General features: G+C 40.7%; 2 protein-coding genes across 4 annotated transcripts; one reads left to right on the top strand and one right to left on the bottom strand.

Moving 5' to 3' along the window:
• Positions 1–447: 447 nt before the first annotated feature.
• On the bottom strand, positions 448–14,409 carry LOC117422557 (inactive phospholipid phosphatase 7-like). Its single transcript, XM_059005430.1, has 2 exons — positions 12,750–14,409; positions 448–3,082 (listed from the first exon to the last, which is right to left on the bottom strand). Exons 1-2 carry the CDS (start codon positions 13,246–13,248, stop codon positions 2,691–2,693), a joined length of 891 nt encoding a protein of 296 aa, XP_058861413.1. The 5' UTR covers positions 13,249–14,409; the 3' UTR covers positions 448–2,690.
• LOC117396807 (protein FAM78A-like) lies at positions 13,073–24,403 on the top strand. 3 transcript variants are annotated; one of them, XM_059005432.1, is made up of 2 exons: positions 13,073–13,190; positions 23,670–24,403. In XM_059005432.1, exon 2 carries the CDS (start codon positions 23,818–23,820, stop codon positions 24,193–24,195), a length of 378 nt encoding a protein of 125 aa, XP_058861415.1. In that variant the 5' UTR covers positions 13,073–13,190; positions 23,670–23,817; the 3' UTR covers positions 24,196–24,403. The 3 variants fall into 3 exon arrangements, with proteins under 3 accessions (XP_058861415.1, XP_058861414.1, XP_033850897.1); XM_059005431.1 differs by having other exon boundaries at positions 13,166–13,236; XM_033995006.3 differs by lacking the exon at positions 13,073–13,190 and adding an exon at positions 15,429–17,490.
• Position 24,404: the final 1 nt, after the last annotated feature.

Raw genomic sequence — 24,404 nt, 5'->3', positions numbered from 1 at the left:
TCTCCTTTAAAAAAAAAAATAGGAGTGAATTAAAGACTGGAGGAAACGCTTTGAAGATGTGGCTGTGGTAGTGTCGCTTTGGCGATGGTGAAGCCCTAACTGACCGCAACACTAGGTGGGGCTCTATTAGCTGTTACACAGGAAGTTGAATAATAGTGTTGTGACAAAAAATAATAGGCTTCACCTGACCTAAAGTGAAAATCAGGTCTGGAAAATAAGAAGCTGTAGATGCACCAGTGTTCAGGGTTGCTAATTTGTCACTCAAATCTGGCCATGGACCTAAATCTGGAGAGTGTTTCCTACCCTTGTGGTTGAGGATTCATAAACAACATACGATAGGGAACAGGGTTCCACAGCAAAACAAGAGCTGTGCGACTCGTCATGTCCCGCATGGTGTGAATGGGAATTTCAAGGATGTCCGCTTTGACTGAATTTTTTTTTTGACTTATTTCAAGGGATTTTCATGGAAAAACACGATTGACGTAAGTCATTGACGGGACGGTTTAAGCAACCCCCCCACCCCCCCTGTTTCCTTTGAGCTGTAATGACCCAACAGCCAGATTAATAAAAAAAACAGCCTTACTCTTTCCCGATTTTAAATCTTAAGCTCCGATTCAAAACGGATCCTGTTTGTTTGCTATTCAGCACGCAGCAGAAGGCTGCCATAGGCGATGGCAGTTTTGATGTAGAAAAATAATAACAACACCTTAAAAGGAAGGATAATTTTGTCACATTTTTTTGGCACAGCTGCCGAGTACCTTCCCACCCTTAAGCGATTCTCATTATACTAATAAAATCACTCTGAACACAATCCTAACTGAGAGGAAGAGGACACTCTAATGCAGAGAGCACCCAAATATAAACGCCATTCACTGCCATTACTGTGCCATGCATCCTTACTGCCTTGTGAAACCAGAGATGTGCCATCTTACACTCTGCTTACAGGGGAAGAATCACAAGGGCAGTGTGCAAGATCGCTGTATAATGCTCTGTAACAGATCAGGAGTCTTTACAGTCTGAACAGGAGTCAAGGAGAGACAGCATGGTTAACTAAAGGAGTGACAGCCGACATGCTGAGAAAACACAAGGGGCGTCTACACTGAGGCATCAGATAAAAGGAAGGTTTTTTTTTTCTTTCTTATTTTATTTTATGATTTATTGCCCCCTGTCCTTTAACCTTGTCCCCGGAGAGATGGCGTGTCCCATTGCATGCCATTGCTTGATTAGCATGCAGAAATTCCCTGCCTTGTAAAAGTTTTAAAGCACCCCTCCACTGAAAACTGTGGAAATACTTCATCAAGCTTCTGTAAACATTTGAAAATCGTACTGTAAGGAATAACGTACACCCGGCTGTACGTAATAAGGCTGCGATTCCTTTGAGGGTTTTCTACGGGAAGGAATTTCAAATGAAATGAGTTTACTCCTCTTTCAAAATTGACAGTATTTTAAGAAAAAAGTTCTTAAACTACTGTGTTTATGGGATGTGAAACAAGCATTTCCACTAAGGCATTAGCCAAAGCGCTTGTGTACTTGACCAAGTGTCTTCAGAATGCACTGGGGGCTAACTACACCTTATATTTAAGGTTTGTACCCTGCAGTTTTATACACAGAATCAACTGTTATATACTGAAACATACTGTCACTGAAATAAAGACCGACTCTAAAGTACAAAAGTTCCAGTAAAACAATACTAGTGTCGTGACAAAACAGACTATCTACAGTAGTGTTTTATGCAGCACTCCCTCGATGTCTGGCAATTCGATGATTCACCGATGTGGTGAATTCATGGTTAGCCTAAATTGACTGTACCAGTGCTATATTTTACTGTACAAAGGACTCTCCACTAATCCAATCTTCAGTATTTCACTATTTTTTCATGAGTAAGTCAGATATCGCAAGAAGCAATGTAGTATTCACGGGCTGTTTCCAACAACACATTAGAATACTATAGGCTTTTCTACAAAGGAATTGAAAAAAACTATATAAAAGTACCTAGATATATCACATCTAAACCTTTGTTCAAATACAATTATAGACAGGCCTGCACTGCCTTGCTTGGCGATCGTCTAATTGTGGATGACCATTAAGTAAAGGAGCCCCATTAACGAGCGGATCACATTCGCTAGGCTGCAGCGGTTTGCAAGTGAATTTAAAACCCCAGATCTTCACTGCTGTCTATCACTCATTATATAGCAGCATCCAAATCTGTTTGGGATGTGATATGGTAAGACAGTCAAGTACCTGACCCAAAGAAAACACACATATAAATATTTCTTGTGAGTTATTTTGGAAGACGCTTCTTCTGTTGCAGAATCCGGTGCTGGTGCGCGGGTGTAGCATTAAATACTGAACAGCAACAGCAAAGAAAAAAAAAGTCAATCGCTTGTTTATTGCCATGCACACGGTAGAAAATCTTAATTACTCAACAACAAACTCTAATACAGCACTACCAGGCTAGGCCAGACTTGCTACTAGTTAAAACAAATAATAATAATAATAATAATACAATTTGAAGTCAAGTGCATTCCAACCCAAAAATAAAAAAATTAATGCAATGTGCAGAAGAGAAGAGCATAGACAATGTTGTTCAGGTTCTCCAAGAGGAAGGTTTTTCTTTTCGTTTTGAAACTTGATTGCACTTGACTACACCTGTGCATACGATGGGGGGGGAGGGGGGGGGGGGAGTCTTCTCAATTGAAAAAGGGGGACCAGCTGAATGTCCAAATGGAGATGAGAGTCTGGCAAGCGCTGGAGGACAGCCACACCATCTCCACCAGCTTGTAGTGCAGGAAGCCCAGGGCGAAGCCGCACATGACGTCAGTGATGTGGTGCCGGCCCTGCAAGATCCGCGAGATGCCCATCAGGAAGGCCCAGAGCACCAGCAGGATGCGCAGGGGCACGGCCAGGACCAGGTGGTTGAGCAGGAACTTGGACACCATGGTGGCGCGGCTGGCGTGGGCCGCGGGGAAGGCGTACATGTCCATGGAGATGTAGTCCAGGAAGCCCGGGCTCACCTCCAGGGGACCCTTCCTCTTCATCAGCTTCTGCACCCCGGCCACCGTCATGATGTCCAGGATCAGGGCTGGGAAAGAAACACCGCAAGTCAGCCACCAAGCAGTGAGCTCCTGGGACACCCACATGGAACAATGAGAACCTCACTACTTCCACAGCAGACACAACGATATTCATGGCTATAAAATACCGTGTAGGGTGCTGCACCACATTAAGAGTAATAACACTGTTTCATTCGGCTATTCTTCCTGGATAATTTCTAACCCACAAGGGTTCAGAGCGGCAAATGCACTTGTGGGCTTTTTGAGTGGGGTTAAAAAATAAATAAATCAGTTTGTAAATAACACAATCAAGTAAGAATAGCTAAATTAGACACTATTGCTAATCTTAATTCTAGATCAATTCTATCTGATTTTTCAGATGGCTACATATTCATTTCAAAAGCAGTCTATTTTTACATATATAAATATCTAGGTTATATAATGGGTTTCAAAGATATATCAGGTTTTCCACCACAAGGCCTGATATCTAACACATGTCAGGGATTGGAGGAACGTCTAAATTGGTCACCAACACCCATTCTATATTCTGTACTTACACATCATGCCAAAGTTTTAATAGTTTAAAGGTTTGATGGGTTATGTTTTAAATGGGCTGATCTGTGGAGGAGACGTGCTTGAAAAAGGCAGTGGAAACATAAATGTCATTCCAAGTTCTAATTCTAAGTTCTGAAAGCCGCATGAGCCTCTGAAATCAGGGTCCAGTACGACCAGAGACCACAGTGGATCGCGGCGACATACTGTAGATAAGATGCATTTTCTTCAAAAAGCACTAAGAACATTTCTCACCAGTGAATAGCAAACGCTATAGCTCGAATCCTGATGCAGTAATCCCAGGTTTTTAAATCTAGGCTTTTTGAAATGCCGTCAACAGATGTATAAATGTTTCTGTGAATTTAATCCGCCAAGTCTTTTTATGTAGATTAAAAAACACACACAAAAAAACATGAAGAATCTGATTATTCTCAAATTCTATGCCTCTGGTGGAGGCATGGCATGATTTCTAATAACAAGTCAGAAGTTTTGTTTTTTTTTAATCAGACTGAACTCATTTTGCTTTGACTCCCCGTGTAATTTTAAGCACTTCTCTTCAGCAGACAAAGACAGACGGCAGTATACTTCTTATCTGAACCTAATGAATTCATTTATGAGATATCTTCACAATCATACAATTGCCACTGAAACGGACGGCATTTGGAGCTGGACAGACATCAATCAGTGCTTGAAACGTCACGAGATGAGAAATGCAACGTTTTTCGTTTTGCATTTGAATCCGATCTTATCAACTAATTACAACTGTTTCATCCTTCAGTAAATGCCAGCTGCTGAACAGTACGGTGTCACTTGCTGTTTACTGGGTGGGACGAGGCAGGTCATGGTACATTCGATTTCATTTTACCTGGGGTCTGCTTTGGAGGCAGGACCCTGGCAGTACAACACAATACAGAAAGCTGTCCGGCACACTCGGAGCCCGATGACATTGATTCATTATCTGATCCATATTTAAACGTCATAGTTTAGCTTCCAAACAAGACTTAAGGATGGAGAAGAAGGGAATTTATATTTGAAATGTCAAAAATGATTATAATACATTTTGAACTGCGATTAAATTGATTTGGGGTTATAGAGTAATTTTAATTATAGAGTGGGCGGTTCCAAACCAGCGGTCTCAATTATAGGCAGGTGCCGCCATATACAATAAAATCAGCTACCGGACAGAGTTTATTAAAAGTGAATGAGGCTTTATAAAAATAAATAAATAAAAAAAACACTATTTAAACACATTTGGCTTATTGCATCTTTCTAAGGTTCTTGTAGCAATGTTACTTATTTTTCCATTCATTGCACAGTACATAATAAAGACAGTCACAATGACATACAAACACAAATACAAACAAAACATAACATAACATCTGTTATCTCAAATTATAGAAACCCTAAATACAGCTGTTCAAATCCTCAGGGCAGTATGAGACAGTTTGCTGACAGCTCCCTTTAAGGCAAAGCCATCTGCAGGTATGAGGCTGAGCTACAACAGAAAACAAATGAAAATACTACTCAAAAACAGGAGAGCTCTGTTAGAGGTAATGGGTATTTACTTTAAATGTAGACATATACCGAGCATCAGAAGAAACGTATCACTATTAGAACACATTTTTTTTTTTTAAAGGTATGTAAGTGATGGACATTGACGAAAAGTTTTTGGTTTCTTTTTAATCACTCGATCATTCATCCTTGACCATGACACGCTTGAGTGACTATGACTGAAGCATATGCACTTAATCACCTAATTAGTGAGACAGTTGATTGGACACTGGATATGATTTCAGCTATTGAATTGCAAGCTTGAATAAAAGTAATAAAGAAAATCACAGTAATGGAAACACTGGTAATTATATGAAAAAACAGACGGTGTTAGCTACGTGGTTTGTATATCATTCCTAACATTCAGATGGTCTCTCCAATTTTGCTCCATAACTATTACTATTACTAAAACTATACATTTTATTTTATAATGTATTTTCTACCTCTTTCTCTCTATATACACACACAGTATGTTGGTATAACGACACTTTTATGTTATGTTCATAAAAAAACCCCTCTGATAATAGTAGTTCTGATAAATAAATAAAGAGCTGTCAAAGGTTTGAACAGGAATATCCCTCAGTAAGCAGATCGTATTATGTTATGTGTTCAAGGGTCAAACGTGGTTCTGTTCTTCCACCAGCCTGCCTCTCTAATCTACTCTGTAACGTGGTTTAAAGTTCAAAGTGCCTAAAAAAGCCTTTAGAAAGACTGTTCGCTTTCAGCACTGATGTTATTACAGTGGCTGATGTAGGCTTAATAAATACTTTCCCACTTACGCCATTCTAACTTCAAAAGCTGAACCCACCAACCCAAATCTAGTGGAAAAAGTCTCTGTTATTATTTATAGGTGGCAGCTCCGAAACAAAGGATGGATTTTTAGTGAAAGGAAAGTTATTAATTTGTAACAAACAAGCACCAGGGGTCACTTCCAAAGTGCAAAGGCATTCTCAGGGTAGTCATTTAAAAACTCCTCACTACCACACAGTAGTTTCTTGTTACTAGCTGTATCTGTCCTTTGTCTTTGTCTAGCATCTAAATAGGCCCACAGTTTTATTTCCCTTGCTGTCACGATGCATCTCAGTGCTGAACAGAAAAAACACCAGGCCGAACAACATTGCCTGGTTTGGTTGAAAAAAACACTTCTCGGCTTTTTGCTGTTGCCCAGAATATCAGTTAGGTTCAGGTGTAAATACACAGCCTTGGCTGCTACTGTACAGGGACCAGGACACAACAGTGAAATAAGGAATTGTTACCAAAAAACGATTCAAATAGTTGACCTCAATATTATTCTGTTATTGGGAGGAAATATTGTTATGCCACTGTCAACAGGCTGTAGGGCCAATGGGCATCCAGGAGGCACGGAAGATGGATACATTGCTGTTGAGGGTTGTATGATCATTACTCAGTGGTTACTGGATCCAGTTCTTTCAGGGCAGTAAAGTATTTTCTACAGAATGGCACGTGCCTACTGTCAAAGTCCTGAATCATAACCTGCTCCTTGTGTGTGAAACCGAAAAAAACAAACTGATGATAATCGAATCCCATTACACTATACTGTCAGCCTTCCTGCTGTCAACCCTACAGAATTCCAGATGCTTACATTCGAAACACAAGTATTAACAACATCACGCTTTGCTGCTGTTTGAACAAAGGAACTAGATCAATTCTTCTTGTGCTTACCGAGGTGTCCTCAGCGTCCACCCGCATGCGCGCTCTCTCTCTCTCTCTCTCTCTCTCTCTCTCTCTCTCTCTCTCTCTCATCACAGCTTCTCTGATTCGCTCAGCCTGCACTCGATTGCCTTGGCAAGCTGCACTTCCTTTCCCTGTTGCCCTTCACACCTGATCACACAGCTCCACTGAGTCACATTTCCTTGACTTATTGATGTCTTTTCCCCTTCTCCTCACCTACAAACTGTTAATCTACCCATTAACAGAAGTGCTGAAATCGTCAAGAAGCGAGGGCACACTTTACCAAGAGAGATCTGCCTGCACTGCCTCAAAAAAAACCTGATGCTACTTTTTCAAAACTTTTTTTCGAATGTAATTTTCTTTAAAGGATACACAGCTTGAAGAGGAAGATTATTTTTAACTGGACCCTAGCAATTATGAGAGTGAGGTATTATTACACACAGTACATACACGCAAGAGACAAAACAAATTGCAATCACCTGACATATGCAGCACGCTGTAAATGGGCAGCCCCCTAAATGATTGATTCATCTGTATTCATCCTACGGTATATAATGATACAGTACAGTTTGGATAACCAGGCCTCATTCTGCTGAGCCAATGACAGCTGTTGCTGAGTCGAATGACTGATTCAGTTACCTGTTTAATAAGCAGAAGCAGCACTTCATTACTAGAGGATGCATAAAATGGAGACAAAGGTCACCCTCTACAGCTATGGCCAAAAGTTTGCTCTGTTGTACTTGGAGATCAGACATGATTCCAGGAGCTCTATTGATGCCACAGGGGGGCTTTAAACTTCTGAGCGAACCCAAACACTCAGAAGAACACAGTTAAGATAACTACAGTCTTTCACAATCATACCAAGCTGTTTCATAATGTCAGAGCGAAGGAGTAAACCACGAGGCCGTGGTAAACTTCAGACTCTCAGCGGTGACACAACATTCGGTGTTGTCTTTCACAAGAGTCCTGTCAGCGAAATCACCCAGCAAACTGAGCAGCCCTGAGGACCAGTAGCATATGCTGCTGTCAGTCAGTGAGTGCTAATCTACATTGTGCTAGTCCCTTATCCCCTGACCCACAAACCTGATTGGAATGATGTCCAAGAACTTGTTAAAGACAGGATTTCTGAAGCTAAATGATGTTAACAATGCTTTGCCTTACGCAACTCCGATAGCACCTGCCACACTGAATACAATCCTGGGATGTGCTTGAAAAAACGGACCCTGAGCACTTGAGCCAGTTCCTGTCTGATCTGCTGACCGGTCCTACTTCTGATTGTTAAGGATGGCCTATCAGTGGCCTGCAAACTAGAGAATCTGATTGGCTAAGAGGTCCCCCAATTCTTAGCTTGCCGAAACTAAAGGCAATAACCCTTCACAGCAGGAAGAGAGAGGTCACGAATGTCTGTGACTGTGACGTGAAACCCCCAGACTCATTACTGACCCCTCTGGTGAACACATTCCTTAAGGAACTGGGTGCTGAACCGAAATGATACAGGTGGGCGCTAGCTTCAATAGATCCCCATTCTGTAGCCCCAACACAAACCCACATACTGGGAATAACTGTGTAAGGTACAATAAGGGGACCCGTGCTACTGGGGGGGGGGGGGGGGGGGGGGTCAAGACATCTGAAATAATATTTTTATCAGTTTTTTTATGATTGCTAATAGAGCGGCTTGAACTCTCCATGGGTGAAGATGATTGGTGTTGATCAGTCTAATTTACCATTGCATGTGAAACAAGTGAAGAAATTGGATTTGTGAGGATTACTGCTCTTCTTAAGACTGCGGAGAACAGCAGTCTGCACAAACCCAAGCAGCTGTTTCTTCACTTGGAATAGTAAATGAGCCCAATCAGCTACCAATGACCCTCATCTGATTGTCAGAACCTGATTTTCGTGGAGAGCTCAATCTGATTAATCGAATAATAGGTTTGTGAAGCTCTAATGGCGAACATCATAAGAGTGTAAGTCAGGGTAAAACAAACAAAAAAAAAAATCAACAACTAAATGGGATTTCAGTTACACAGAAGGACCCTAATACATAGACTAAGGAAAAAGTAAAAGGATTGACGTAGGTAGCACAGTTTGAGTTTAAGATGGACCTGATAAAATATAAATAGAAAAACACAGGATGCCTACATCATATAACCTTCCTCCACCTTCTGTCCTGTTTTCTTTTAATCTCCATTTTGCAATTCCAGCTACTGAAATGCAATCTGTGAAATAGCTCGCGTCCTTCACTTTCCAAACTCATTCAGGGATAGCTAGCCCGTGAATGAATGGCTTGTGGAAAAACTCATATATCAACCTGAATGGGTGATATTATGTGTGAAACGAACGTGGATGTTTTGAAGGACATTCTAAAAGTACTTTTAAAAAGGGGACCTTCCCAGCCTTCTCTGAAGCAACGTCAGGGCCCCACGGTGGAAGACAAGAGTGCAAAGAAAAAACAAAAACAAACAGGTTCTTTACAGGCCCCTGCCAGGCCTGGGCCCGGTCCACTGGAGCTGTTGGAACCCCCTATTCGCATGTAATCCCTAAACAAAGGGATTATGGTTTAGCTGAACAGGGCTGTGGTTACAAGAAGGTTACAATGTGCTGGTTTAGAGGAGGCGGCTGTTTATGTAGCATTTTACTATATAGGATTTTGAGTCACTATAAGGTACTGCAACGAATATCTGATTTATTTAACCTGTGATGTCACAGGGCAGTAGTGTTTGACTACTGACTGGAGTAACGTGAGAGGGCCATAGTTCTTTGACTAATGACAGCTAGAGTGACTGTTGGCCAATTTGTGGGCAATGGCATTAGCTATTTTTGGCATTAGCCAGTACGGTTTCAAGTTTTAATCTAAGGGTTTAATAACATCCTACATAGAAAAGCTAAAAACCTTTTTAGTAATCGTGCACTGTACTTTATCAGAATGCAGACCCTGCCCCAGTTCTTGCAGGACATTACAGGATATTTCTTTACATTCCTGGAAGCTGGTTTTAGCTGCAGAGTCACATGCTTCCTCCCCTTTCGAAACATGCTTGCCACTGTCTGACGCTCTTGCTGTTTACCCATCTCATGTGTCTGAAGGATTCCTCTGTAGTTATGCAGATTTAGTCTCAGATCCCTGCAGCTCAATGCCAGAATACCGTGCCCTATTACTTGCAGCAATAAAAGCTATTAAATTACATCTTCAAGCTCTGATATTGCAAAATAGACATTATAAAGGGGGGGGGGCGTCATTTATTATACTATAACGTTTTACTGTTTCCTATTGTGCTCATATTTTATATAGCACATGTCAAAGAGGTATATTGATGGGAGAATATATCAGACATGCATAAAATACTAAGGAAACCAGATTATTTCGGATCTACAGCAGGTTTTCCCAGCCTCCATGACCTTAAAGAAAATGCTTTGAAAAAAAATGCCACTGAAGTTATTCTGTGCTGTTCTCTTAAATAGTTCTCTGTTACTGTCAGCTTTTCAGATTTGTCTTGCCTTACAAAATGTGAAGGCAATTTCAGGGGTTGGTGGTAAGGTAATACTTCGGTAGTGACAGCCAAAACCAATTATATTCTTCTGTTTACTTTTTTAGTTAGTCTGGTCGCCTGACTACACGTCTCTATCTAGACACTGTATACCATGTCTTTTTTTAGATGATTTTAAAGCAAGGGTGTCAAACTCTAGTCCTTGAGGGCCACAGGGTCTTCTGGTTTTCATTCCAACTCAAGCTCTCAATTAATTTCACTGATCAAATTATTTGTTCAATTGGACATGTTTCATATTGGTTCAAGGTCTTCTAGAGTTGATGATTTGAAGAAAATGCACTTGATTGCCTGGAGAGAAGTGTTAAATGTGTCCAATTAATAAAATAATGAGGTAGCTGACGAAATGAGGCCCTCCAGGAACTGAATTTGCCACTCCTGATTTAAATGAGCGGTCTGATGTCCGGCTGACTTGAGTGACCTGAATCTCTTCTACGACATTTGATCTGATGACTGCCAAGTGACCAAATGGAGCTTAAGAGTCTAAGTTCAGCTGAACGAAATCAAACCTGAACGAAGTTTGGTTGAACAAATAAAATCCTGTTGAACGTTTCAATATAGTTCACCGCCCTCATCCGCCAGTGCTGGTTTATCTGATCCACTGGCTGAAGCATGAAGCCCTCGTATCTGTCTGTCTGCCGCACATCCTGTGCACTTCGCTGCCCACCAGTTCCACTATCTCACCTCCTCATGCTGCTTCATTCTTTCTCAGGCGATCACTGGGTTACCACACTGGGATTCACCTGGTCCATCAGATGGATGTTTTATCTTGTCCTCTTGGTTTGCTCCCATATCCGATCACAGGAAACTGTTTCTCTTCCAGTTTTAGGTTTAAAAGACTGGCACTGTTAGAGCATGGCTACTCAGTATGAGTGACTAGAGCTGCACAAGCCAATTATTCAATTATCTGGATTGTGCTCTCCACGGTGAGCTCATTGGTGTTGGCTGGGATCATTTACCATTCCAAGTGAAACATGTGAAGAAACAGCGGCCTGGATTTATGTGGATTGCTGGTCCATGGAGTCTAAGAAAAGCAGCAATCATCACAAAATCCAAGCAGATGTTTCTGTTCTTGTTTCCCTAATGAATGGTAAATTAGCCCAAGCAACCCCAATGACCCTCGCCTGATTGTCAGCACAGGGTTTCTGTGGAGCGCTCAAGCTGAATAATGCGTGTTCTGTAGGAATCTCTGTTGTTGTTTTTGCAAAGATGCTTATTTTTCTCATGCTTACTAACTATTCCAGCAAAAAAAAATATTGCTTCTGAAGCGCCTCATAAATCAATGTTCTTAAGGTTTTTGAGACGCGTTAGCCATAAATCAGCTTCCAATACACTGAATCGGATTGCTTATCCAAGTGTATGAAGTCAGTTGGGTTTACAAAACATCCATTTGTTCAGTTAAATGTGCACGGTTAACGGAGCAACAGCGTTACGAATTGGTATAAATGACTTGAGTCTGAAATGGAAAATACAACAGATAAAATCAGTAGCTGGTGCCGGGCCCTTGTTTTCTTGAAGTACATTAATTAGTTGATCTAAATAAACTGAATAATAACAAGTAGCTATAGCGGGAGCCCTGCTAGCCATTTCCACACGTATGGTGTGAGTTGTATGTGGGTCTTATTGTCCATACAAGTCAATTGTCAATCAATAACAGCTGGTCCCTCTCACACCTTCAGTCCACCACAGTGACTCCTGCTGGGTAAGACAGGAATTGCAGTTTTAGGCTCCTTTTATGTGCAAGTGTGGGTTAGAAAGTCTGCTTCTGAAAGAATTGTTACTTGACACAAAAGACCCCTTATTTAATAACACAGGTCTCTACTGAAGACACATGTTGGGGTTACTTTGGGCAAGTTGTTGTAACCCGATATGAAGGCTTGGGCACGTATGGAAGAAGAATATATGTCGGTCTATCTATTAATATTCACAAGAGAGACAGTTATGCGCCTGGCTGTGGAACTCTAGTCCGGTTGACTTTAGGCAGGTAGAAACACTGGATTCTTTTAAGTCTAAATTGAAAACATGCTTTTGTATGTGCTTTTATAGAATTAGTTGTAACCAGAGTGTATTATATATTGAGCTATTTTGTTTTAACTTTGTACAGCGATCTGTGGTGCCGTGGCGTGAATGGCGCTATATAAAATTAAAGTACTGTATTGTATTTGATGGCTTGAAACAAGATTTAAAAAAAAATTAGAGACAGACAGCATGTTCTTAATTTAAATAGTTAATGACAAGACTGATGGATTGAAACAAGATAGTTAGAAAAGTGGATAGATAGATAAATCACACACACACGCACTGTGGAGTAGATGAACGATAATTTCTATGTAATCTTTTCCAAATGCTGATGGCAACTCACCCAACAGCAGGTTCACCAGCACTTCCTGTCCTGCTAGTGTGCTGCTCCTGGTCAGGCAGATGAGAGTGACACCAATCCACACAACACCGTGGCCGGTCATCGCCAGGAGCGTGACCATTGAGCGGACACTACCCCAGGAGGACGTCTTGAAGGCGCAGACCCCCATCCGCTTCGACATGCATATATCGATGGCGAGCAGGGAGTTGTAAGCGATCCCCTTGAAAGACGGGTTGAGCTGCATGCAGTCCTCCTCGGGCTGCTGCTGCGCCGAGTCCTTCCTGTCCCGGGTATTTCCATTCTGTTGTGGCTGTGGCTGCTGTTGCGGCTCCTGCTGGCTTTGCGGCTGTTTGAACTGGCCCGCCTGAGCGCTGTGCCTCCGGCTGGAACTTCGAAGTTCGGCGCTGCTACGAGCCAGAGGCTGATTCAGAGAGATAAACTCGGGTCTGTTTAGAACATTGTTTCTGTCTCTAGTTCTTGATCTGCTTTGGTGAGCAGGCATTTTGGTTTTAAATGTATATATGTCTGTTTATTATTATTATTATTATTATTATTATTATTATTATTATTATTATTATTATTATTATTATTATTATTATGTTTAGTTAGTTCATTAGTTTAGAGATAGTTACCCTTTCTTTCTCGTTCAATGGATATGGTTTGTCAGCAGGTATGATAGTGCCCTGTCCCTACGCTCTCTCACGGATTCTGTCTCTCCTTGTTAGTGTTACCATATCTGGAATACACGCACATGCTCCTCAGCCCCTGCTCCGGGCAGGCTTGAAATTCAATTAGGAGTGACTGGCGCAAGCAGAAGCCAATTGGATCAGGAAGAATATTGAAAAAAAAATAGATTTCTGATAAAAGATGGAGCAGCGTTTGGTTTTTAGCGCTGGTATATTTAAAGACCCAAGATTTTGCCCGTGTACCGTCAGAAGCTGCGTTGCATGGTGGGAATTGTATTTTTTTCTCTCCCTATATTTTTATCTCGTCGGCGTCAGCGAGTTTATTTTTATATTTGTATATACGACCCATTTGTCCTACGTACCCGCTAATACAACCCAATATATATACACACAGATATATAAAGACAACGTGCAAAATGACTGTACGAAAGATATGACCAAAGCGCTACCTTTTTTTTTTGCAAACCCGGGCTGTGTGATTGACACGGAAGGCTGCAGTGCTTCAAGTGAAAATCTCAGCCATGCCAGGAATTCTCGGTGAACGGCTTCAGGAATTTCTATTTTTATTGTAGTAGACTGGGAGCGGAGAACCGTCGAAAAAAAAAAAAAAAAACTAGCGGTCCTCCTTGTCAGACGTGCATTTTTCACTCTGTCCCTTGGAATGCACCAGACTGGCACTTGCTGTCTGCGCCACGCGCGTTTCTGCTTTCGCCCGGATTCTTTGCGTATTCCTGATGTTTTGGGAGCGCTGGGAGTTCTCCATGGTGCTTAAATCTGGGCTACAGCAGACAAAGAGGCTGCATATTGTAATGGGAGCGAACACGGGCATCTGTGTAGAGTTTACAAGCTGTCCATCAGGATAAGAAATGCTGCTCTGGGGAGCATAATACAGAAAACACCAATAAGAAAAACGTATTGAATAAATCATGCACCAGGCCAGGAGACACACTTTCGAAAGACAGAAGTCACCATTGTTATGTCATTCCACATCCTTTTTTTATTTTTTAGTCTAGGATATGTCCTGTTCAATTCCAAGAAGGCGCGTTTAACTGCTGTTTTTAAGTGGTTCATTTAACCTTGAAATGTTTTGTGTAGCTATATATATATATATATATATATATATATATATATATATATATATATATACACTTGTCAATCAGCAAATCTAAAAAAAGAAGAAAATAAATCTGAGAGGGTGCTCTCGTGGCGGGTGCTTCTGCCACCAAAGATTACGCACGAACTACTGATGTTCCCACGAAGAATAGTTTTAATAGTTTCATAGATTCAACAGTGATTTTACTTTATGAGGCACTGTGGATCACAGGCTCCCCTGGAGGAATTCGCTGTGGTTATTGAGGAATGCATGGCCTGGTAGTCACCCAGAACAACAGACACCTCGAGGAATCTGCACGCGGGTGCCCACGGTGGCGTTACTGCGCTTCACCTTTGTATCGCCTTGCTGGAATAGTTTCCTAAAGTTCAGTTATGTGATGAGTTGTAGTATTCGCATTGGGAAAGCAGGCTCTTTCATGTCCATGAAAGGACGTGTATAGACATCATGGTAGAAATATGAAAACAGGCCTGTAAATAGTATACATTTTATTTATTTTGGGGCCCTGAAAACATTAGGTTTTAAGATATAAACATGCACAACTAAATACTTTTTTTTTTTTTTTTATCAGCAATAGGGTAAAAAGAATATCAGAACATGTATTTTAAATAATAATAATAAAAAAATATCTGGCAATATTATTTTTTGAATCAGTGATGTGTTAAAAACACCAGAATAAATAATACATCTATTTATGTATGTTTAATACTGGACGTGACTATTTTTTAATACACACACACAAAAACTCTGCTGGGCCAGTACTGTAAAATAATTGCGTTTGAAAATTAGACAAACAAGAGCCTACATTTCCCAGAACGCCCATTGGGTTTTTAAAGGAAGTGTCGTTTCCGAGCGAATCAGATAAAAGCGCTGCAGAGCCAGTAGCCGACAGATTGAATTACAGAAGGGGGGACCTGCAGTGGTTGCAATGGGAGAAGGGGGTGAGGGATAAAGGAGGGCTTGCACGGGATTTAATGCCCGAAACACCCCCGTAGACTGGGAAGGGGAACAAAGGGGGGAAAGCAGGTCTGCAAGAATTGATTTCCCCAGAATAAATCCTCTTCATTGTAATCGGAGAAGACAGTTTGGAGATACAAAGTTGACCTGGTTGCCTTTGGACGCTGCTGCTGCTGCATATGAGCAGCCGTGAAGTAAATTGAAGTTGCTTGACTTCCGAAGGAGATCCACATGACGATATTATTTCTATCTGGAAGAAGATTTGAAGTTTTTTTTTTTGTTTTTGGGACCTATGTACATCATTAAACAGCTGAATGTATTTTGAATGCGTGAAACAAATGCGGTTGGCAGTTCTGTAACGATCTTTGAATACCAACCGGTCTGTAATTATTTATAGTGTTGTTAAAGAAAATATAGGGAGACGGGTGTCATTTGCTAATGATTCATTAATAAATGCTGCCTGATAACGGTGTTTTATACGATCTACAGCAAACGATGCTCCGTTGTATGGAATGACTCAAACACGAATGAAAAGAGCATCTTAAGTCAGTTTTATTATTTATGAGTTGATGGGTTTTTTTTGACCATGCAGCACATAATACTTTTCTATTTAATTCTAAGTAGAAATAAAATAGGCTAGTTATATTTTATTTAATAGATGCTGAATATGTAATTAATATTGTAAATATTGCATTTAAAATAACGAGGGCAATACATAGCCTTCATCATGTAATAACTTGCAGTATTTTATTTGCGATATTATAAATCTATATATATATATTGAATGCGCCTCCAGCAGCAGCAGGTCCGATGCTTTTGAATTACCAGTAATTTAACGTGTCATCGTTTTGATTATGATGTAATTAAGACGTGCTTTGTTGTATGCACGGTAAAGCGTCCCTGTCCACAGCAAAAGTGAAACTTTGTTTAAAACTCGGTTACATCCTTTCCTTCAGCTTCTCAATTCATTATCTACCGCACGGAGGCTTACGAGCAAGAACAGAAATCCGCGGTAAAATCCGTTAATATATTGTTCAACCCGTTACCTACACGAGAAGAATTCCTCTCAGGAACTGCTGTATAACAACAGATACGTACGTTCATTATTTTTATTTCTTTTTACTCCGAAACTAAAATAATTTGTGTTTTGTTTAATTCAACTGCAAGACGTTTTTATTTATCTATTATTATTTCTAATGAAACGGTCATTTACTTTGGAAAACGTTTTAATATCCAAACACCGACCTGCTCTCGTCGCAGTATTAGCGCTATAAGGTGTTAAAACAAGTATTTATTCAGAGAAGCGGATAGAACTTGGAGAAGATGTTCTGGTAGTCGGCGGAGGAAGCACGACTCTATCTCTCTCTTAGATAACGCCAGTTATGCATTTACTGCTTAAATGCAGCTGCGGTGAATTTGACAGAAATTTGAAGCTAGTGCTGAAGAACTGGGACGTTTTTCCTTAATCCAAAGGAATTCTTCTGCTAATGTGTCTGTGTGGATATTGTTAACATCAGAGGAAGCCAACTACCCTTAAACTCAGCAGCACACACAGAATGGTTTTTTGTAACCAAGTTGAGTACACGTTTTTTCTTTTTTGTACAGAGGGGATGTTAAACTAGAACTCGAAATATGATAATCACTGTGAAGACCTTTTCATTTCCATGCGCCGGTTTTACAGAGAAAGCTGGTATCTGTCATTGATTGTCTTGGTGTTAAATGTGACCATGGGCTGCATACACAGTATCAGGTGTAAACCCAAGAATTTCCGAGAGAGCGTCACCGTTCTCGAAGTGACCGCCTCCATCGATTCGAACCCCACCAGCATCGACGAGTCCTCTGGCGTGGTGCTCCGGTACCGGACCCCACACTTCCGAGCTTCAGCTCGGGTCCTGGTACCGCCAGTGTCCGGGAAGGAGACCTGGACGGTAGGGTGGATCCAAGCTTGCAACCACATGGAGTTCTACAACAAGTACGGGAGCAAAGGAATGTGAGTACTGTACTGTGTATGCAGCGGTGTGAATAGGAAGGTGGCCAGCCTTAATTCATTTCACCATATACACGTTTCAGAGGAAGCAAATCAAAACAATATAGTATTAGTATGGAGACTGTCATCCAACTCAGATGTCAGTAACCAACAGTATTAATGACAGCTATAAAAGAAGCAGATGTTTCAGCAACATGCACTGTGACGTAATAATAGGTCTACTAAATTCTCATTGGGATATTTATCATTGCAAATGCATTCTCTTTTGGTTCAGATTTACAATTTGATATTTAAAATGTTGCATACGCAATATAAATTGTTACATTGTAACATCGTACAGGTCTTCTCTATGCTCCAAAGTGATGGGGCTGTCATAGCTAAAAAACAAACATACCGGTGTGTTCTGCAACTAAAACTATACCAACATCATAATAATAATAATTCATAATTAATAATAATAATAATAATAATAATAATAATAATAATTCATAATTATTATTATAATTATTATTATTATTGTAAAACAGCATAATTACACTGATAATCCAAAACTGCTGGATTATTGTTTTTTTTAAGAGGAAAAAAATGTTACTGGACTCCATTGACATGTCCAACAAGACACTGATGCCAGAAATCGTCCTCGACTTTCCGGACACCTGTCCAGTTATAGAAACCACCCCTCTTCCGTTTAGTCAGAAGGATCTGTTACCACGCATAGCAAACTGATTTTACTGTGCCCTTACCGCGCACGCACACTCTACTGTCTTATTAAAAAAGGGTTTTCTGCACTGTAACTTCGTCCGTAGCAGTAATCTATACGTACAAACTTTAATAAATAATGTAAAAACAAAACAACATAAAAAGTCATAGTAACCAATATCATCACAGAGGGAAACCAATTTAACCATGTATTCAAACATACATATAAACAACCAAGCCACAACTTCTGTTAAAAAATGAACGGGATAAACCACAACTGGATTTTAATTTTTTTTTAGAGCATTTTACAAATGCATCATGTTAGTGGGTCCTCAGCTGATGCACTATTATGATGCCCTTATAGATATAAATGGTTGTTATTCCTAACTTGTTGAATCCTAGTTCATAGTGTATTTTAGTAGTATAATTTGCACTTATACTGCAAACTATACTGTATTTAAATAATGATTTTGCATTGTAACCCTGTACTGTCCTGTAACACCTGTAAGTCGTCTTGGATAAAGGTATTTGCCAAATAAACAAATGATACAATCCAGGGGGTTGGCTGGTGCTGTGAAATGCTCAGAAATCTAGCTGTACCAGGAATTTTACCTGGATGCAATTCAGTGCTGTAAAATGTAAAAAAAAAAAAACAGCTGTGATTTATCGCAGCAGGGAGTACAGCTGACCAAATCAATCCCATAGTTATATGTTTTTACCCTAAATAAATAACTGTATTTTTCCTTGACCAGAAAAGTCAATGCTCATTTTCACACAGAAGCAGAATTAAGAAATGCATTTACTGTTCATTTACACGAGCAAATGTGTTCAAGTAAACGCAGTCAGATAAGGCGACAGTCTAAGCCTAGCGCTGTTATTGCAAACAGGATCTGTGCAGGGACTGACTGATGGGATCCTCTTACCAGACGGGGTTTAGTGTTGATGAGAATGATCACAATTCCAATTTATATATTGCCGTTTGTCACACTTTTCCTTTTTGCAATGTATCATTTTGCATGCCTGTGTAATTGCATGGCTAAGGTGGATGGGTTTATCCCATCAGCTTCCTCTGCATGTCTGTGAGATCTGAAACAGAAGCATTATATTATTCAACTGGCCTTCAGGATTGAAAGAGAATACCAAAAGGAAGTGTCGTCTCTGACTTGTCCCAGAAAACCCAAAGCACATACAGAAGCATGAAATAACTGGCTAGCCTTTCAACACCCCGTTTACTACAAATCAATGCCACTGCTGAATTACCCTTCATTTTCCTTGCAGCTCTGCATTTCTGGAGTTCTGTAGTGGCAGATACAAATTATTACTTTTCTTGCCAGTACATGACATTCCTATTGTAAAACATTGAAATACATCAGCCCCCGTTTCATCTTCAGGCATTATTTGTGAAGTGTTTACAGGGTACTGGTATAGTGAACCAGTGCAACCCATCACTGCTGTATAACTTTGGCTTTCTTTAGTTTATAACACCCTTTCCTCTGATTGTTCTCTTTCCATTTCGGTTGAGCGCAAGGATATTCTGAAATGACAAACCAGGCTTTTAAATAAGGACCGCATTTTGGTAAAACCAGTATCGGTATTATTTGTGCTTGTGTCTAAAGGGGGGAGAGCTGTTTTTAACCTGTTCTGTTTGTAAGGAACAGTCTTAGGAGGAAACAGGATGTCAGGAGCAGAAACATCCCACAGCAAAGGGATTAAAAAAAAAGAAATCAGAAACAAACAGCAGTTTGTGACATTTTGAATATCAGCTCTTTCTACACAGTTGCACTGTATACAGTTAAAAGGCATTAAAATGAGCTACTAAGTTACCTTCGGATTACCTTTATGTAAAATCCAACTGTGGCTTATTACTCACATATATATTTGATATATTAGGCTGATCAAATCCACAACCCCATTAGTGAGGAACAAAAAAAGCCTCCTCCCCTTAAAACAACAATTGCTGGTTCTCTATACAAGAAATACCATTTTCTTTCTTTTAATAGGAATCGCTGATATATAAAAGAAACAGTTGATGGACTGAATATTGTATGAACAGAAGAAACAGAGGACTTGCATACACATGATATGGGTGGAATACAGGGAGAGGGGCAGATGCAGAATTAATGCATGTGTTGCATTTCGTTCGGTTGACAGAACAAAGTTAATTTTACAAATAGCACCCCTAGAATTTGTTTTGCAACGTGTAAAAGCTGCTTCTCCCTGTTGTAACGTAGTTTCAGCCAAGACAGACAGCAGTCTACACACAGCCGCTCGTTCAAATTTACCCCCGAAAGAGACACCTCTGCCCCCCCCCCCCCGCTGTCGCTTTGAAAGGGTTGCAAGCGTTACATCTCCTGCAGTGTTGTGCCAGAATCGACTATTTTCTTCCCTTTTACATGCACCTGTCCATTGTACCGTTCCTGTATCTACATCACTGGCTCCTGTATAACAGTGTTATTATAAATAATCTATAATGCTGTATTTCTTTATGCCTGATCCAAGTAGTTTTGGTTTGCAGCTTCGCTGAGGAAACAAAAGAAACACCAATCTTTCAAACTGCTTCAGTGTAGCCGCTGTTTTCATTGAGGATCATTTCCCCCCATTGTTAGACTTCACAGTTGCAACTGGAAAGCTGAAGCAAATGCTCTTGCAACCTTAGCTGGAGAGAGTCTGAATGGATGCTGGGGAAGTCATCTGAACAGGAGGGAATACACCGATAGCAATCACCCAGGACTGCAGCACAAGACTGCAAAGACACAGTTGCTGTTTAGATGCTGCAAACAATGGCACTCACTGGCCAACAGAGGCCATAGACAGGATGGCTCCTCAGTCCTGGGCAGGCGTGTGGTGTGCTTGCTGGCCAGTTTTATCTGCAACTTGGTATAGGCATGGCATGTCACTGTTAATGCATTCTTCACTATATTCCCCTTTCATGCATGAAATATTGAAAATAGCTGGAAAAAAACCCAATTTGAAGTAGTTTTGGACACGCGATAAATATATTTAATAGAGAATTGTTTACATTTTTTTCCACACCATCTCCTCACCTCATAGGACGCTATCATGCATTTGCGTCTTCCATATGTCCTCATGTAAAGAGCTGAAGAGTGTTTCTTATGTCCCCATATGAGGACGCCATGCATGAAAGGGTTAACTCTGCATGTCCCTTTCTGTTGCAGTCATCACATCCTGGTGATATTTCATACTTGTGTTGTGTAGCTCTTTATAAAGACCCGAAGCGTTCTGTCGCTCACTGACAAAACATCACAGGACTCGGTTTCCTTTCCTCATTCACTTCCTGTGACACAGCTAACGTGACATTTCTTTGACTTCAAATAAGAAACAGAAGCCTAAAAAGGATACATTTCTTGGTGTTTTTACCTCACCACAGTGAAGCTGAAGCTCCATTTTCTATGTGTTGAGCTTCATAGCCGATGTGAAATTTCACTGCTCCGATTACAGGAATGTCTAACTTGACTGTCTTCAGAATAGAACGCAGCAGTTTGCAGCCAAAACAAAGGCTGTACCATTTTTTTTTCTGTGAAGAAATATTGATTTAGAATGTATCACATTACATGAATACAGCTTGTGTTCTGATGATTTTTTCAGAAGAAAAATGTAGTACTTGTGGGTTAATGATCTAAACAATGGTGGATCTATGTATTGTGAGCAGGTTTTTTTTTTTTTTTGTTCAAAACGTAACTTTTATTCACTCAGCATTATTTAAATTAACAAGACCTGCCTTGCCTATTCATCTTACTGTCTTTTCCCAGTTCATTAACTTTAGGCAGTGCTTGACTGTCTGCCAATAATATAAACTCAAGGCTTTTCTCGTTCACTGTTTCCCATTAGAGATTCTGTATCAACTAATGCAGTATACTTTCTTTTTATCTTTCCCAGTAACTCCTCTGTAATTAATGGTTTAGCTGTCAATTAATAATTATGTTTCTAGTTACATTACTTTAAATAAGTATGCTTTTTCAAGGGCTGTTTTAGGCTTGCCAAATATTGGCAATAGCTAATAACAAAACTGAGTCATCCATTCTCGTCTTGCTTTGTTTTTTGTTTTTGTGTCACTGGATGCCAGCACGCAGTTAATGTTTCATTAATCGTCAATCTGACAGGCAGTTTAATATAAAGGCTTTAATGGGGCCACGATATAAAACAGCAACCAACATAAACAAGTGATAAATATCTTTGTGTTTAAAAAAAAAAAAAAAAAAAAAAAAAGATGTTCTTAAAACTTTATGACCTCCTGCTGCTGAAAGTTGTTGAAAGAACCTGAAAAAAAGTCAGTGACAAGCAGATGTCAAGGACGGAAGCTGCTGTTCCTAACAGCTAGAATTTCCTTCCCGGGGATGTAAACGAACTGGACTGTCAACTGATTCCAGATTGCAGTTTCTTCTCTTACTTTCACTTGCTAAGACACACATTGGTAGTTGGCTTCCAGTCTATGTTCATGTCACAGACCAATAGATTAAAACTTGCATCTACTTTGGGATGGGCTTAGATGGAGCATTGTAGCGACTGTGGGAGTTCAAATGAAAACAAAAGAACCAACCGCATTTCTCAAGGTGTGGGTTGAAATGGTGGGCTTTTCAGAAATGCCAGAAATCTGAGCAGAATAGAACTGCTGCTCCAGAACATTTCTGATTTATTTCCTCCCTATCAGATCATTAGAATGTGCAGTTTCTCACAGGGGCATGGAGGGCACATTCGGGGTCGTTGCCAGCAGGCGGGAGGGTTTCAGTTTCCAAACACCGCGCCTCTGGAGCTTGGTAGTTCAAATGCCACTTTGGATGACAGGGTTTGTGATTTTATTAATGCAGCAACAGCGACTCCTCAACATCAACAGAGACCATGCCAGCTTGACACACTGCGGGCACACACTATAGTTTACTCTGCTCTGGTATTGCTTGGCTAAGGTAGGCAGGGCAGGTATGACTGGGAATTAATCAAATACAGAGGCTTCTGGAAAACAAAATTGATTCCACCGACAGTCGTAGGGCAAACTGTTATTAGGGCCGGTGTGTTATATGGAAGGAACTGATTATGGTACTGTGAGCAGTAATATAGTAGTGTATAGTACTGCCACTGCATTTCTGAAATCTGATTGTGACTTTTAGGTTAAAGCTGAAGGTTCTGGGTGAAATTGTTACTATTATGTGTGCAAATGCTCCTGGTTCTGTTCCTGATTCCAGATGAATTGACAATTATTTCATACCAGTAATCCATTATACAGAATTTCCCATTTTTATGACAGTAAATATTTCTTAATAGGTGTTACTCTTCTTAATGTTTTTATTCTTAGTGAACTTAATAAATAAAAACAAATGATAATTATGAATGATTTATGAATAATAATAAAGAGCAGCAGGTGTTTATCCCTGCTACTGAGAGCCCAGAACAAAACCTTCCGCTTTGCACACAAACCTCCTGCTCCTGCTTCCTAAATATTTCGTTTTGTATTTACCCCCCCCACAAAGGTCGAGTTGGGAGCTCCCGGACTTGAGAGACAGCAAAATCCAAGCAATAAGCGACTCTGATGGGGTGAACTACCCTTGGTACGGCAACACCACGGAGACTTGCACCATCGTGGGCCCGACCAGGAGGGAGACCAAGTTCACGGTCAGCATGAACGACAACTTCTACCCCAGCGTGACGTGGGGGGTGCCAGTCAGCGACAGCAACTCCCCACAGCTGACCAGCATCCGCAGGGACCAGAGCTTCACCACCTGGCTGGTCGCCATCAACCAGGCCACCAACGAGACCATCGCACTGCAGACCGTCAAGTGGAGGATGCAGCTGCATATCGAGGTCTTCCCGGAGAAGCCTCTGGGCCACCGGGCCAAGCTGCTGGAGCCCTCTGCCCAGGAGCAGCCCACCATCCTCACCAAGAATGAGCCCATCCCTCCCAACGCCTTGGTGAAGCCCAACGCCAACGACGCTCAGGTCCTCATGTGGCGGCCAAAGACTGGAGAGCCGGTTGTGGTTATACCTCCGAAATACTGAACTCACTTTTTGCTGAAACACAGTGAAAGGGCACTTAAAAAAAGTTCTATGATTAAGACAAAATAAAGATGCCCGGATCGGAAGTACCAATGGACTATCCCTGGAATGTATGATTGCAACCAATCTACCTTTTAAACTGGGTCGGGTATCACTGTGCTAAATGAAATCATTGCAAAAAAAAAATCTTGGCTATTTGCTTGCTATCTTGA

Source organism: Acipenser ruthenus, chromosome 31, assembly GCF_902713425.1.
Source record: "Acipenser ruthenus chromosome 31, fAciRut3.2 maternal haplotype, whole genome shotgun sequence".
In the NCBI taxonomy this organism is placed as follows: Eukaryota; Metazoa; Chordata; class Actinopteri; order Acipenseriformes; family Acipenseridae; genus Acipenser; species Acipenser ruthenus.
Note: the sequence above shows the minus strand (reverse complement) of the source record. Positions and strands in the feature narration are given on the sequence as shown.